Here is a 17,221-nt window from a genome sequence, read left to right on the forward strand (position 1 = left end):
GGCTAACTCTGCCAATCTGAAGCCAAGTTCAGAGAGTACACAGAACATTAGACACAAACCCCGTGTCTCACTTTGTTACTTCATTAGATTACTATTCACAGAGTGGCTGCCCCACTGAAGACACTTTACAAAATATTTCAAAAAAAAAAAAAAAGTTTTATTCAAAGCCACATAAAAATGACATCCCCACCCCCAACAGACAAAAATAAGTTGGTTTTATTTGCCTTAGAAAAAAGATTACTTCCAAAAAGGGAGAAAAATCTGACCCTTAAAAGGAAGAACAAGCTTCCTTTAAACGTTGCAACTGTAAAACACACTTCACTGCTCTCCTTTTAGAGATCAGTATTGCACTTACGTAAAGCTACAGTGCACCATACAGCAATTGAGAGGCAGCAAACAGCACCGGGAAAAAAAAAAAAAAGAAAGCGTTCCCAATCCCAGGTTAAGAAAATGGCAACTAAGTTACAGGTTTCTAGCCACCAATAAGATTAACTAATGAGTGAATGACTGTTGATTTACAAAGAGCTGGCATATCCCATTCAAGCTGGAAGCCCCCAGAAGTTGTCCCCATCATCGCTGCTGCACAACATACAAATCAAACTCTTGCCCAAGCTAGGAGTAAGTCTAGCTCTGACTGACTCTTCGGCATGGAGTTCTGAGAAAAAACTGTCTGGAATACTGTTCATGCTTTGACATTTTCCTCCTCTCTCTATTTCCAGCATAAAGATTTAAACTGGAAAAGTATCTCATGTATAGGTATTCCAGAAAGTCCTTCCAATGATAAACATTTCAGTCACGCACACATTAAAGATGAAGGGGTGGATTCCAATCTCAGGGACACTAGTGATTTCACAGAGTTCTTCTAAATTTACAGCAGCAAGACTGAACAAAAAATGGCCCCAGGGCTACTGTAAGACATTTCTAACACTATCAGAAGGCTCAAGTCAACCCAGGTCCTTCAAAGACAACTCACCTCCTTCATTCCTACATCAACTCCCAGACAGGCAACATCACCATACAGTATGATACATCATGAAGGCACAGCTGATACTTAAGGAAATAGACCAGTTATACTGCAGATAGAGGTAAACTAGCCATTTCAAAAAAGGGGCTTAGTAGTGAGTGAAAAAAATAAAAATAAAAAATAAGGACCCCAGGTCTCGGAACGCATGGTGCTTTGAGAGATGGTACAACCAACTATGCAGTTCTTCTGTGTGCTTTTCTTTTTCCATTGACATATCAGTCAAGCCTCCACTATGTATGGCTGGCTGCCCAGGTCAGTCTATCAGAGCTACTGTGAGTCAAGTAATAAAACAGTAATACCTTTAATTTCATACAGAACTCAGAACAGTCAAGAGGACACAAGTTTTCAGGGAACTGAAAGATACTTTTTAAAAATTCTAAATGGATAGGAAATGTCCTCCTCTTTAGTACAAAGGTGTTTCGAAACTTACACCTTTGAGCTCCAAAGCTTTCAACTTCCCATGTATCTAGGATTCTATGCTAACATGAGGCGTCTCCTCAAGTAGGTGCTACGCAGCAGAGTTAGTAAGTCTCTTAAGACACCACCTGAGATGATGACACAGTTGCTCTTAGGTGGAATATTTTTAATAAGGATCCCATGATTGGAAGATACAATCTAAGCTTCAAATGACAATGTGGCACATAGACCAAAGGAAGGAAAAGCTAACTGTTACCACATGCTGTTTTGTGATCAGACAGTCACACAAGGGAGAGAATGCTACATATCAAGGCATCTTGTACACTACGGCAACTCTGTGCTCTTGTCAAAATCAGACAACAGCTGTATCGGAAACACAAGATTCACTTGCTACTCTGCTGATTGGAACAGTATAAGGAGACTGGCCGCAGTCTGGATACCTTGGGACTTCTCAGGATTGGCAGTACCTAGGCTTGGATAAGGGAATCTTAATTCCTACCCAGTCACTACTTAAACAGAGATGTAGACCATCATGGTGCCAATTTGTGTGTGTTGGGGATGGAGAGTGAGAGACTGATTCACAGCATCGTGTGGACCCGGGTGAAAAAAGGTAGACAGAACTTGAGGTACAACTGCCCTGTCTAGTTTTGTACAACCCCAACCCTAGGCGGGAAGCCAAGAGAATGTGAGATAAAGTCGTGACAAATCTTTGCAAGGTCTTTGCTTAAGGAGCTTAGGCACCACTTCTGGAAGAAGTTACTCTTTACAGCTGCAAGCCAGCCGGAGCTGTCAATTGCATCTTTCCCATCACCAATTTAAGAGCCAGACTGCCCAGTCTTTGCCAGTTTGAATCCTTTGAAACCAAGCTTTGCAGCAAGTAATCTGTGTTGCAAAGGCCTGGCTGGCTAATCTACATGTCCAAAAATGCACAGCACTTTCTGAACTCCAGTTTGTGCACAGCTCTGAGGGCTGATAAAAGTATTTTCTGGAAGCAGTAACCCCCCGATACAGAGGGTACATGATCACTACTGACACCTCGGTGTGTTAAACTGCAGAACCAAGTAAAACCATGAACCTCTCCCTGCTCCTCCTTCCAACCATAACTTTTCTTAGGAGGCAAGAGTTTTAGGTTGGCCTAGCAGCATAGCTGTGATGCTTCATACTGCCCTGTGGCACAGGGCAGTATGATTCCTAGACACCATACCCCACACAGTCCTGCGGGGTCAGCGAGTGACACAGAGTGACTAGGAACCTGAGAGGAAGCTGTGCCATTTAACATCAACTCCCAGGGCAAACAAAGGAAAAGCAGAGACATTTCAGCGGGGGAGCCCAGCTAGTCCCCCAGGGTTTAAATTGGGAGGAAAAACTGCTGAACCCCTTTCGAGCAAACAGGGGAGGTGGAGACCACAGTAAAACTCAGGTAACTCTGCTTTGTGTTTGTAAGAAAACCATCTGAACCCTTGTAGGCCTCACGGATCCAGGAGGCCAGGGTGGCATCACACAATGCTAATGCTGACAAACTGCACCCAACCACTGCCCTGGCAACAAAGAGGGGAAGGAGGTAGCCACAAATAATAGGGATGTTTAAATAACCACTTTGGACAGTGTTTGAGAGTCTCTAATACTTCTCATGTCCATAGCATTTATTGCGCCAATCTAGGATTGGACATAGCATGGACACCAGTCTCATCCACAGGGTAAAGAGTTCAGCAGACAGCATGAGTAGAATCATGGGTACAGCCCTGCCAGCTATCCCTGCTGGGAGAGTCACTGCAGCTCTTCTGGCACAGTGAGCCGGTCCCAGGAAATGCCACCTCTGCTCAGAATCAAGCTGATCTCCCAGGGTCAGACAGAAGTGGCAGGAGGCCATATTTCTCTCAGGCAAAGCAGAAACACAGAAGGGAACTGCCCTGAGGGAGGCCGGCGTGTCAGTGAGAGGGTCCCTGCAGTCCTGAGTTGCTTGTCCACAGCTAATCAAGGTAGAGCGAGTGCCAGCTAGCTCGCTGGCCCGCCCCGATCCAAGCGTTATGAACACTCTGCAGAGCTGAAGGGAACGAACTTGACAGGTTTGTTTAGAGATGCTGGTGTCTGACCATCTGCTGCCTCGCTCAGTCTGAAGAACATCTCCTGCTCCCACTTCTTCTGGTTCAGCTCGTCCTCCAGAGCCTTAATTAAAAAATGAACAAAGAAGAGAGTTGTATTTGCGGTCATGCTGTCACTGTATTGACACAGCCCATGCCAACCAACCAGGCTCCAACAGCCTGTGTGCAGGGAATGTTACCTTCTTCCGTGGCCTCAGCATATCCCGCCAGTCCTTCAGGTGCTGGTTGTGGTTTTCATCCAGGGCCTTCAGTTTCTGGGTCTCATGTTCCACCAAGAGATGACACTTCTCATTCTAAATAAAAGAACCAGAAGAAGGGATAATGAGTCTGTGGATGGACTGTATCAAGGAGACACTAGAACCATCTCCTCCTTACATGCTCCAGAAGAAATGGAGAACCCTCTCCACCCATGCTCATCCTATGGTTTTACACCACTTCTGCTGAACCTTGGGCAGCTCAGAGCTCTGAACTATGATCACATGTTTAAGGGAACCCTCTAATAGGAACAGATAGGAGATTGCACCTTCAGTCAAACTTAACTGCCAGTTCCCACAACCATATTTCTCACAGCAGCCATGACCCCTCCTCCGTACAGGTAATGCTAGTGAAATGATGCTCCCCACCCCCAGCTTATACATCTGACTACATATGTGCAGCTCTGCCTCAGTGTGATGTTACCTGCAGTTGCTGCAGTTCGTTCGCGTTGCTCTCACACTGGGCATTCATTTCCTTCATCTGGAACTCATGTTTCTGCTGCTGCTGCTGCCGCTCTGCCTTCTGCCGCTTTTCTTCCTGCTGAGCAAACTGGAACAGAAAGCAGCCCCCAGTACCCTCAGTCACCCAAGAGCAGAGGCTGGCTAAGAAGTTAACAAGCTGACACCATCAAAGGAATAAAGAGCCAAGGTGGGTGACACCTAAATGCTCGGTTTAACTGTGACATCCATATACAGCCCATTTAAAACAACCTGCCCCCAAACTCAGCCCCAACTCCACAGAGTCAGGCAAGAGCCAGTGATCAAAACAGATGCTCTTTTAATTGAGCAACTTTAAAACAAACACATTATGGACCTATATAGTGGTTGCTGGCACTCTCTCTAGGCTGCCCCAGAACATCCTAGACCCATGTGGACATATAGTACCTACATGCAGATATTTTCATGTGAACGAGAGCTCATCCACTTCACTGTTAAGCTGCTGGGCCTGCAGCAGGCCTGTTATGCTGCTGTTATTCTACTGAAAATCGTCCGAGCATTTGGACGAGCTGGGGGCATTCAGCAGCAACCCCAGATTCGAGAAGCAGTTTTCACATCAGGCTCCTAACACTAATGAATGTGGTCAATTAATTTTAACAGGAGATGAGAAATAGTTTCCCTTACCCCTTATAACGGGACCTGCAGTGACATGGCTGGATTCTGGAGCTTTAGGACCACATGTCCCACTGACATGTTCTAAGTCACTTGTTCTAAGTGACGCCCACCCACTGCGACAACCACCATCCCTCTTTCCCCATTCCCTTCGCTTTTGGGCACACAGTTCAAAGAGTGGGAATGACAACTCCTTGCAGACCAACCAGGAGGAGGTTCCAGGCAGTAGCTCACTGCCTTGCTGGGTGGCAGAAGGGGTCAAGGTCACCTTTGGAAATCCCTCCCTGAGTGCAGGACTCTGCACTACTTTGATACAGGTTTTTATGGGTTATGGGAGAACCGACAAGTTATACCACTGCTTTCCTCCCACAGGGCCCATCAATGCTGTCCTTAGTTTCTCAGGGTGGGCTACTGTTGAAAGATGGCAAGCATTTCCCTCTGGCACCGCTATAGGGTGACCAGGCAGCAAGTGTGAAAAATCAGGACGGGGTGGAGGTAACAGGAGCCTATATAAGAAAGAGACCCAAAAATCAGGACTGTCCCTATAAAATCAGGACATCTGGTCACTCTACACTGCTATGTCACCTGCAAAGCAGTGCAGTGCTCCACCCCAGGCCATGGGGGAAGTCTCCAGAGCCCATGTGTTCTGCAGCATTACCACGTGGCTCAGTGAGCCTGACCTGTTTTATCTTCTCCCTCTGTTCTGACATGCTCCCGCTGGAGTTTATGTGGAGGCTCTTCTTGTACATAGCCATGCGGGTCTTCCCTTCGCTCCTCTGGATTTTGGGGAGACGAGCTTTCTCCTGCTGCTGCCGAATCCTCAGCTGCTCTATCATTCGCTGGTTATACCGCTGCATTTGCTCTCGCTCCTAGAACAGCAAAGCAAGGAAAGAAAGCAAGGTCAGCAGAAAGAAAAGGCAAGTCAAGCCAATGGAGAGCAAAAGGATGATTACTGTGCTAGGGAATGGTGGAAAACACCACATCATTGCTGACTACAACAAAAGCTCCTCCCTAGGGCTGTAGGAAAACATGTCCAACAGGCCCCAGAAAAAGCAGGGGATGGAGGTTAAGATGAAGAAAAATGGCAGCCCACTTCCATGTGCTCCCTTCTGAGTTCATGACATGGCCTGGTGGGCAAGGAATCCCCATGCTCCAGGTGGGAGCGGGGCCCTTCCCATCACAAAGGGAGAAATGAAGACACAACTGATCACGGACAAGGTGAAAAGAGCCAGACTCATGTATCATGGCAACATTCCAGGAGCAGAAACATGGGTGCAGTGCTAGCTTTGTTCCTCAAGGGTGGGAGCTGGGATCTTCATTCAGCAAGCCTGGTCACAGGCATCTTAAAGAAGAATTTCAAGTGAGTCAGGTTAACTACAAAGCCCTGCTCCTTTCATGCAACTATTTCATACTTTCAATTCCCTTGCCATCCGTAAACCAGCAACACATCAGAGACTTTCTGGAAATAGCTCATTGTCGAAGATCTCAAAGCACATGCCTCTCTTCTTGAGGCAACATTCACACAGCGCAGAGAAGGGATCTCAAATATTAGCAACAAAACAGGCTGATATTCACTCCTTGTCCTGCTGCACACACACCCACCTGCGACAATCACCATCCTCTCCCCATTCCCTTTGCTTTCAGGGGCACACAGTTCAAAGAGTGGGAATGACAACTCCTTGCAGACCCACCAGGGGCAGGTTCCAGGCAGTGGCTCACTGCCTTGCTGGGCAGCAGAAGGGGTCAAGGTCAGTCACTCTCTTACTTTGTCATGCTTTCGGACCAGCTCGTGTCTCTGGAGGAAATACTGGTCCTTCAATTGCTGCTTGATCAGCTGGTGTTTCTCCTGTAGGTGGTGCTCTTCTAGCTCCCAGATGGAAGCTTCTCGGTCTAAGGAAGGGGAGAGAAATTAACACACACTCGCTCACTCTTATCCTGAGCTCTAGTGATCCCATTAGTCGGGAGCAGTAAAGCAGATGAAGGGGCAATCATACACCTTCTCCTGTTTTCCAAGAGGCCCTGGTTGCAAGCTATATCTGTGAATTGTCTCTTGTAATTATGAGGCCTAATTGGTTCGTATTTGTAAAGCGCTTTGGAGATTAAACCGCTAAGTATTATTATTATTATTATTAAACATTCAGGCAGGACCTGGCAAGGCTGTTTATTGCTAAATCCTCCTGATAGCTTGCAGCAATGTCAGCATCTGTTGTGTAAGAAGAGCCAGCATTAGATAAACCCATTGCTACAGCATTTGTTTTCTTCCTCCCCACTCTATCCCACTCACCTCTCATGAGCTGCTGCTTTTTGTTCAGGCACTCACGCTCCTTGTCGCAGATCTCCTTCCTGTTCTGCACAGTAATATTATTCATGGCCAGCTCCAGATCCTCTTTCTGTTTGGCTACAAACTCTCGTTCCTGGGGGGAGATGCCAGTAAAGTGAGCTGTTTTCCAGCTGTAGCTTTACGTGCACCTTCAGTATTTTAAACCCTGTGGCACTTGGAGGTAAGAAGCCAAGTCACCAGGTGCCCCTCTCCTGCATCCCCTCTGCTCTTTGGTGTGAGGCTAATCCTTTCTTGGGCTTACCAAGACTTGCTTCTTCTGCGCAAATTCCTCCGTCTTCACCTTCATGCTCTCCTTGCGCACATACCGGGGAAGCTTCTCAACTTCGGTCTTGACCTTTGAGAGAGAAGAGACGAGACTTTCAGTGGGTAACTTAGGCTGAAGCTCCACCTCAGGAGCTGGGCCACAGGAACAATCCTATAGAATAAGAGAAGCAGAAGCCTCCCACTGAAGATAGCCACTGCTGCCTCTCCCTCCCTGCCCCCAAGATATCCCCTGGGTAAGGATGCTGTGATCCACTCCTGGAAGGAACGCTCTCCGTAACAGCTAGCGCAAACCAGTTCTTCCCCATCCCTTTCCCATTTTTACCTCCTTCTTCTTCTGCTTAAGCTGCTCCTGGAATTTGTTGTAGTCTCGTTCCTGCTCAGCACGGATGCGCTTCGCCTCTTCCCGCCGGCGTAATGAGTGATCTTGTTCCATCTTCTCGATCTGCTGCTTCTGTTGACGTTCTAGGTTCTCCAGCTCAGTGTCGAAGAATTTCTTTTTTGCCTATTTGGGGGCGGGGGGAAGAGAGGGGAAGAGAATGAAGTTCAGACTAAACCCTCTCTGGGCTATATTCTTTCTCAAATCAAAAATAGCGAGCACTGAAGGAGTGGACACAAGAAGTTTATGAAAATGAGATACTAATTGTATTGGGCAGAGCCAAGCCTGGGGTGGGCAGGCATTGTGCAAATCTCTCTGCCCTCCCCCCCACAGTTCTACCAATGCACCTCAATCTTGGGCATGTCTACACTTACATCCGGAGCAATCGATCCAGCGGGGGGGTGGGGGATTTATCACGTCTAGTGAAGACGCGATAGATTGACTGCCAAGCGCTCTCCCATTGTCTCTAGTACTCCACTGGAGCGAGAAACATAGGGGAGTCAATTGGGAAGCATCAGCAGTCAACCTACCGCGGTGTCTTCATTGCGGTAACTCGATTTAAGTAAGTTGACTTCAGCTACGTTATTCACGTAGCTGAAGTTGTGTAACTTAGACTGATCCCCACCCACAGTGTAGACCAGGTCTTGAGCAGCAGAACCTCCCTTATTCCATCTCTGGGCTTGGCCAGCTCAGGAGGTGAACTTCATTCCTGATGTGCAATATACTTCTGGAAGCAACATCCTGGCGCTGGGAGAAGCCCAAATGTATGATTTTTTGCTCAACGTCCCTGGGTATGCAAACCACTGAAGGACATTGCCTTCTGCAACATTTCACCGACATATCTGTCTTCTCTCTACTCAAGTCGCACCAGCATTATACCACCATCAGCAGGAACATGGGCCCTTGTGGGATGTGATTTGATTGCTAAGTGCCTCAGGAGAACTGTAGAGGGAGCACATCGTTGTTCCATAATGTGTCACACTACGATGTTGGCAAAAATCTTAGTGAGCAGGTACTTCTTTTTAAGGAGGGATTCAAGTGGACAGCATGTCAAACAGGTCAAGAAAGACTCTAAATATTTAGGGAAACGTGAAATGCGTACAGTCCCTCTTGGCCTCTAGGGAGGCCTGGGGGTTACTGACAGGACGCAGGATACACTTATCTGCTGTCTCCTGAAAGGTTTTTTTTAAAAAAATTTGACTTGGCTATAAAAAACCCCATCCATTTACTTCAACACATTCTGATGCCTCTCCCTCGAGCAGGCACAGCTGGGCACACAGCTGTAAATCACTACAGGACAATTCACCTATATTCAGTTTATAGGACCCAAAGTCTCACCTACAGGCTCAGCTCTGACACCACAGAATATGAGGAGAAGAGCTGGCCCAGCACCTCCCCTTTGCTATTGGACAGGGTGGGTATAAAGGAAGTCCTGGCCCACAGCAATGCGTTCTGGAAAACCAGCCTAGGGCTGCGGGCTCCCATAGGGTTTCCTTGATTGTTGTGCCCTCTGAGTGAATCCAGCCAGCATCGCTTTAAAGAGTGAGCAAGGGTTTAGGATTAGTTTTTAGTGGCTTGTGTCACAATAGGCATTGAATATCTCTGCTGACCAGCCTAGAGTACACGGCATCTCTCGCTCTGTATCTGCAGGACAGTTGCAAAGGAGAAGTCAAACCAGCTAGGACATTTAGGTTCACCTTCCCCTTCTCACCTACCGTCATTTCTTGTTCAAAGCGCCTCAGCATTTGTTCCAGCTGCAGGTGGTGTTTGTTGTTCAGTTGGGTCTGGTTCCGGTGTTCCTCTTTCTGAAGCAGGCGCAACTCCCGCAACTCCTGGCGCCTAAAAGAGTTTAAAAAAACCCAAAACCACGAGTAAAATTCCAGGCTTGGTGCCTTCCCCATGCAGGCCGAGTTTGTAAGTGAAATAACATGGGAGCAGAAATTGCATTTTCAATGCATATTCAACCACAGTGCAAACCATCCAACCACACAGGCACCCCCTGCAATGATCAGGAAAGGGTTACTGCTTTGAACTCTGGGAGCGAGGTAAATGCAGACTCATTGATTTGCATCCAGACTCCATGGCACCAGTTCTCTGTCTGTAGGAAGGCAGGATGTTAGCGATATTAACAAGGGCAAAAGGGTCAAATCTTACAGACAAGATCTATTAGCCAGCAGAATAGTAGTGGAAGCCCCATTGCTTGGGACAGTTAAAACTTGTCTAGAGAAACCCCTTGAAGATATACTTGTAGGAAAGAAGCCTCTCCTACCCAGCAGGGTAAAACCGGTCTATTACGTCCCATCCAGTCTAACTTTATAGTAGTCTTTGCAATACAAGTCAGCCTGAGTTAGGGCTGCCCTGCCCATCCTGCAAGTTCAGGACTGAAGGCAGTCCATGACACAGATGGTGAGAAGGATAGTTTTCCCATGTGAACCAAGGAGATGTTACACCTCAGATCTGATCTAGTCATCTGCCTTTCACTGAAGCATCTATTAGGCAGTCCAAGCCTAGTCTGAGTGTCACATCCATGCTCATTTGCCAGGTTTACAGGCTGGCTCAGCTAGAAATTGCTGATGTCCTGGGTGAGGGAGAAAAAGAGTCTCAGTTTTTAAGTGAAATTCCCAGTATGACCTTCGCTCCAGTGCATTAGCGTTATGTTCTTCAGCAAACCACACACAATCTGGGAATCTTGCTGGGAAAACCATTTTAGAGCAATTTCCCTTATCCAAACACACTCAGCCCCTTAAATCAATTGGCCCAACAAGATCTGCTCCTCTCCACTCGCCTTAAAAATCAATATCTTGGCACGTTCCAACAAGCAGCAGGAAAAAAACCCAGATATGAAATTGGAAGTGGGAAAAGATATGCAAAGAAATTCACTAAGCCTGCTAGGCAAACCTTGTGAAATGGTAGCTTTCTCTGAACGCACTTTTGTGCAGTGACGTGAGAGTTTTCAACCCCTTCTCTGTCCCACTTGCCCCCCCCCCACACCCAGTAGTGTAGGTAGAGCAGGCCAGTTATGAAAATAGAGACCCAATTTTCAGTTACTCCTTCCCTGTACTTGTGCAGGAAGAAGAGGGTGTAAGAGTGGCTTTAAGCCATCTTTGCATTCCCTGTATTCTAGGGCCACTTGGCACCTGCCTGGCCCTCAGTGCAAGTTGGAGCAGCCTCAGGACTGCTCCAACTTACAGTAAATTTCCCCTGGCACTTGGGAAATAGACCAGCTGAAGAGTAATATACCTTATGGGAGCAGGGATAGCTTAGAGACTTGTCAGCAAGCAAGGGATATCCTCAGGGGGTCCTCCAGAGCAATGCTGAGGGATCTTGTTGTAACAAACGATCGGGCCCTGGATTTTTATAAGCCTTTCATTTCACTGTCGCCACTAATCATAATGAAGCCAGAAACGGCCCTCTCTCTCCCCCGACTAGAATCCTAGAGGCTTGAAGTTTACAAAAATGTAATGGAATTAAAGCTTTTGAGGGCCTGAACATGCCGAAGACTAAAATTCCTCTTAGTTCTTCCATTATTAAAAGTCTATCCGAGCAAATACAAAAGCCAACAAACAAAAGCATCTTGAAAATTTCTATTAGTCTACTCTAGCTGAGTTGATGTGTCACACTGATGGCTCTGGAAATGGATGCAAGTTTATCCACACAACAGGCTTAGCCAAGACAGAGGCAGTGAAAGCTTCCCACACAGAGTGCCACTGGTAAGCCTCAGCAGTGAATGCATGGCCCATAAGTGAAAGTGTACCTCAATGTCCAATGTCAATGTCCAATCCTTAGCCTCTACTGGGACTGCCAACAAGCGTGCCAGTGAGGTGGTTTGTACGTTGTGGACAGCTGCCCATTGTGAGCTGGACTGTTCCCATTAACATTTTGCTACCATGTGGAGAATTGAGGTCATTACTGGGTGTGTGCTCAGGTGAAAGGCTGTGTCCCCCATCGCTAGTCCTGGGAGCCAGCCAAGCCAACCCTCCCAAATTCCCAGTGACCAACTTCCAGCTTGCCTGAGGAATCTCATCTCTTCATCTTTCTTCTCATCCTCGCTGATGATCTTGGAGGTGGTGACGCTCACTTCCACTCCATCTACCACAAACTTCCTGGTCCGTTTCAGTGTCTTGTTGTGTATCCTGGAATCCTAACATGTAGTAGGAGAGAAGGAAAAAAAACAACCAAAAACAAGGTCATGAAATGAAATTCTACGTTACTGTTTAATGCACATTCTGAGCTGAAGCTTTGCCAGTGGCCTGTATGACAGCCAAGCACTAAGGCCAGACATCTCAAAATAATCCCATTAGCATTTTTAATAAAAGAAACAGCCTCTCAACAGAATAAACAGAACTCATTCAAAACTAAGCACACAGCTTTGCCTCATTTCATCCTGCAAATCCATACTGTGCTCTCATTTATCGTTAAAATGAAATATTGGTATCACATTAGGACAGTCAGCATCCTCAGTACAAAAGCATTACTTACAAAGAAAAACAGAAACAATCCAATGATTGTAGAACTCTCTCCTCCATACCTAGCCATATAGATGGCTGATGTCAGGGTCCCTCTTGTTCATATCATGAGACTAAGGTGCAAACTTTTAGCAGTGAGAGTAATCAACCACTGGAATAATTTACCAAGGGTCATGGTAGATTCTCCACCGCTCAGAATTTTTAAATCAAGACTGGATGGTTTTCTGGAAGATCTGCTCTAGGAATTATTTTTGGGACCTTCTCTGGTCTGCGTTATACAGGAGGTCAAACTAGATGATCACAGTAGTCCTCAGAATCTATAAATTCACAGACATAACATTTGTCACCTTTCCCTTTTTAAGCAAGTCACAGCTTGTTGAAGATGCCAGGGGTATGTCTACACTGCAATTAGATACCCGCGACTGACTGACTTCCAAGGCTCAGACTGCAGGGCTGCTTAATTGCAGCGTAGACATTTTGGCTCAGGCTGCAGCCCAAGCTCTGGGACCTTCCTACCTTGCAGGGTCCTAGAGCCCAGGCCCGAACATTTACACCACAATTAAACAGTTCCTTAGCCCGAGCCTGCTGGCGTCAGCTAGCTGCGAGTTTTTAACTCAGTATAGGCATACCCTGAGCCACCAACTGCATCTGCTCTAACCCATCAGACAGAGACCAACACCTACAAAATCTCCACCAAGCATTTTTAAAGCTACAATACCCACACGAGGAAATAAGGAAACGGATCAACAGAGCCAGATGTGTACCCAGAAGCCTCCTACTGCAAGACAAACCCAAGAAAGAAACCAACAGGACTCCAATGGCCATCACATACAGTCCCCAGCTAAAACCCCTCCAACGCATCATCAGGGATCTACAACCCATCCTGGACAATGATCCAACACTTTCACAGGCCTTGGGTGGCAGGCCAGTCCTCGCCCACAGAAAACCTGCCAACCTGAAGCATATTCTCACCAGTAACTGCACACCGTACCATAGTAACTCTACCTCAGGAACCAGTCCATGCAACAAACCTCGATGCCAACTCTGCACACATATCTACACCAGCGACACCATCACAGGACCTAACCAGATCAGCCACACCATCACTGGTTCATTCACCTGCACGTCCACCAATGTAATATACGCCATCATATGCCAGCAATGCCCCTCTGCTATGTACATCGGCCAAACTGGACAGTCTCTACGGAAAAGGATAAATGGACACAAATCAGATATTAAGAATGGCAATATACAAAAACCCGTAGGAGAACACTTCAACCTCCCTGGCCACACAATAGCAAATCTTAAGGTGGCCATCCTGCAGCAAAAAAACTTCAGGACCAGACTTCAAAGAGAAACTGCTGAGCTTCAGTTCATCTGCAAATTTGACACCATCAGCTCAGGATTAAACAAAGACTGTGAATGGCTTGCCAACTACAAAACCAGTTTCTCCTCCCTTGGTTTTCATACTTCAACTGCTAGAACAAGGCCTCATCCTCCCTGATTGAACTAACCTCGTTATCTCTAGCTTGCTTCTTGCTTGCATATATATACCTGCCCCTGGAAATTTCCACTACATGCATCCGACGAAGTGGGTATTCACCCACGAAAGCTCATGCTCCAAAACGTCTGTTAGTCTATAAGGTGCCACAGGATTCTTTGCTGCTTCTACAGATCCAGACTAACACGGCTACCCCTCTGATCCCTGAGCCACTGCGGCTCCCACTAAACGCAACAGGAGCTGTGAATGCTCAGCACCTTCAAAAGTCAGGACATAAATTCCTAACTGGTGCATTTGGAATGATATCCAGCTTTGTCTGCTGGATCAGAATTTGGGTCCCTATATTTTGCTAATCACCAGCAGCTCTGAGCTCCTTCCAGGGAAGAAGCAGACTAGCAAATCTTTGGCTCATTTTCACTAGTACAGGTAGAGACAAGTGTTTTCACTCTCTCATTCAGTGGTGCAGTAGGCTGCAGTTGACATCTATTCTTACAGAGGATCTGAATACAGTTAGGCTGGAGGATAGGACCCAGTGACTGAATTTCTTTGTCATGAATGTGGGAAGGAAATGACATAAGCCATGTGGCATTTTGGAAGGTGGCCATAGGGGTGGAAGGAACAGCAGGAGGGTGAAAAAGAAAGGAAGAGGGGAAGGCTAGCGTATGTCAGTTATTTTACCTTCCCCAGCAATGACGACTAGTTAGGGAAAAAAAGGTTGCAAGAGCTTCCAATGAGCCCGAGAAGCCCAGAGTTTACTGTGCCCATGAAGAGCTTGTTGCTCAATTCAGCAACGAAAGGAACAGTCAAAGGACTTGTTTATACGAGGGAGTTGTGCCAGGATAACTTAAATCCGTCTAAGACTAGCTTCATTTGGTTTAAGTCAGTAAGCAAACTACTTAAGCTAAAAATCAAGAGGTGGCATCCACAGCCTAAATTACAGCCAAATAGCTATGTTAAGAGAACATGATGGTTGCAAAGCCAAACATTCAGAAGTTAGAAAATGCCAGAATTAAGGTTGCCCATGCTACCTTAATTTAGTCCATTTCTGCATACGTATTATGCTACAGTCTTTAGTTACATGGTCACACACTATTTCTCCTGCTTCTTTCAGTGCACAGGATGCACAACGCTCAATTACTGAGCAGCTATTCAATCTCTCAGTGTGGCCTCGTGTCTTACTACCTGCACAGCATTCAAACCCCTTCTCTAAGACAGAATTATTAATTTTCTCAAGGTAATTTCTACCTGAGTGCTTTCCAAAGATTAGTGAGTTTATTTTCACAATACTCCAGAGAGAGGCAGTGTGGCCTAGTGGATAGAATACTGAACTGGAACTCAAGACCTGGGTTTTAGTCTAGACTCTGCCACTGGCTTGCTGGATGACCTTGAGCCATTCACTTTTCCTCTCTGTGCTTCAATTTCCCCACCTGTAAAATGGAAATAATGATACTGACCTACTGCATAAAACTCTGAGATCTACTGATGAAAAGTACTAAATATCATCATCATTCCATTCTACAGATGGAGAACTGAGACAGAAATTAAGGTCACATGTCCACTAATTTTAGGTGCCCATTGTGAGATGCTTGGGCCTGATTTTTCAGTGTACTTAGCATTATATAGCTCTTTATAAGTTCAGAGCACTGCTCCCATTGACTTCATTTGCAGTTCAGTAATACGCTGGGCACTCCGAAAACAAGGAACACAGTTAGTGGCACCTGTGAAAAGTCCGGTTTAACTAATTTGCACAATATTACATAGGAACTGTGCAGCAGGGGCTGAATCCAGTTCTGCAGATATTTACTGACAGCAGAGGAATGTTGAGACACAGGAATCTCAGGTTCCGTACTAGCTTCTGAAGAGGAGTGTACCCCCTAGGGGTCACAGACCTTTCTGTCTCTATTTCCTCCAGCCTGTGTCCTCATCCCAGTCTCCCCTCCACAATCTCCAGGCTCCTTATCCTAGTCTCCTTGCCCAGCAGTCCCAACCCCACCCTCCTGGTCCCTAATCTCATTATCAGAAACAACTGAACCATTTTTGCTGATGTTTCCAAAAAGATTCAACCAAAGGCAGACATCCAGCATGGAAAATTTCAGCCAAAATGGTTTTTGTTTGGCAAAGAGTTATAAGCAACTAAAACCAAGGTCTTATAATGGAAAGTGTTGGGCACCCTTGACTTTAGGTGTCTTTACAGCTCAGACGAGAATAAGGGTATCCACACACTGTCAGTCAATTGCACAGGTTTAGTGATATTGGTTTAAATTCACACCCTAAATTATTTCAGTGCAACTTTCTACATACACAAGCCCTTGGTCCTGTATGATTCAGTGCAATGCACATTGAGCTCCATCTAGCAACATCTGTAAGTTTGAGATTCCATCTGGAGGACGACCAGCAGGCAGTGAAGACCCCCCCATGTCCTTCAGCTGCCCCCGGCATCTCGTCAGTACATGAAATAAACAGACAAGCACAGCCACTTCCCCTGAATATAAATGGGAGCCCCCTGGAAATCCCAAAGCATGCTAGAAACATCACCTGCAGAGCACAGGCTAACTGATCCCCTCACCACTGCCAAGCTGGGAGGAGGGGAATTCAGCACACAGACCTCAATCCAGAAGGACTGAAAATGTGAATGGGGGGCTCAGCACCTCTCAGAATCAAGGCAGAGAGAGAAAGTTTGTGCCTGAGCTTCGCTTTCACATGAGAACTTTTAAAAGAGCCACTAAAAGCCACACTTGCAATTGGTTGCATACTAGGGCAAGAATGAAATGTTCTCCACAAGTTTGTATCAAAATGCCCTTGCCCAGGAAGATCTAGAAGCCCATGGGGAATTCTGCCGTTACAAGCAATGGTCTAGGACAGTGCTTCTCAAGCTCTCTCATGTGGGAGAGCAGCAATTTTTTTTTTCCAGTGTGCCAGGGACTGGTGCCATATTATTATCCTATTCAATGCTCTTATGAGGAAACTCGCTGCGGATCGGCAGCCGATGGCTCGGGGACCGTCACTGGTCCGCGGACCATCACTTTGAGAAGCACTGGTGTAGGAGATCCAATCAAAGGGCTGGGAACCAGGAACGCTGGAGCCCTAACTTTGGCTCAGACGTGGATCCCCCTCTCTGGAGTTGGGCAAGTCAATTCACCTTAAGTATATGAGGGGTGGGATTTTACAGATGGGGGCAATGATGCCTCCCCCCACTTCATGGGAGAATGGCAAGAATTTAAGTTCACGAAGTGCTTTGAATGGGTCATAGGCTGCATCATGTATAGCTAGCGGGCTGGGGGAAAAGCAGCACACGATTTCAGATTAGATTCTTTTATGAAATTGGTGGCAGAATCCCAAATGCGGGATATGAAAGATAGAAATCAA

General features: G+C 46.4%; 1 protein-coding gene across 1 annotated transcript in view; it reads right to left on the bottom strand.

Annotated features, from left to right (window-relative positions):
• Nucleotides 1-141: 141 nt before the first annotated feature.
• Nucleotides 142-17,221, bottom strand: part of STK10 (serine/threonine kinase 10) — an 84,447-nt gene continuing 67,367 nt past the window's right edge. The window contains exons 10-19 of the mRNA XM_050962902.1: nt 11,899-12,029; nt 9,604-9,727; nt 7,835-8,014; nt 7,490-7,582; nt 7,192-7,321; nt 6,673-6,797; nt 5,588-5,776; nt 4,222-4,347; nt 3,723-3,836; nt 142-3,607 (exon numbers count right to left, since the gene is read on the bottom strand). Of these exons, the coding sequence (XP_050818859.1) occupies nt 3,467-3,607; nt 3,723-3,836; nt 4,222-4,347; nt 5,588-5,776; nt 6,673-6,797; nt 7,192-7,321; nt 7,490-7,582; nt 7,835-8,014; nt 9,604-9,727; nt 11,899-12,029 (1,353 nt within the window). The 3' untranslated portion in view covers nt 142-3,466. The remainder of the gene's footprint in view (nt 3,608-3,722; nt 3,837-4,221; nt 4,348-5,587; nt 5,777-6,672; nt 6,798-7,191; nt 7,322-7,489; nt 7,583-7,834; nt 8,015-9,603; nt 9,728-11,898; nt 12,030-17,221) is intronic.

The sequence above is a fragment of the Gopherus flavomarginatus genome, chromosome 7 (assembly GCF_025201925.1).
Source record: "Gopherus flavomarginatus isolate rGopFla2 chromosome 7, rGopFla2.mat.asm, whole genome shotgun sequence".
Classification (NCBI taxonomy): domain Eukaryota; kingdom Metazoa; phylum Chordata; order Testudines; family Testudinidae; genus Gopherus; species Gopherus flavomarginatus.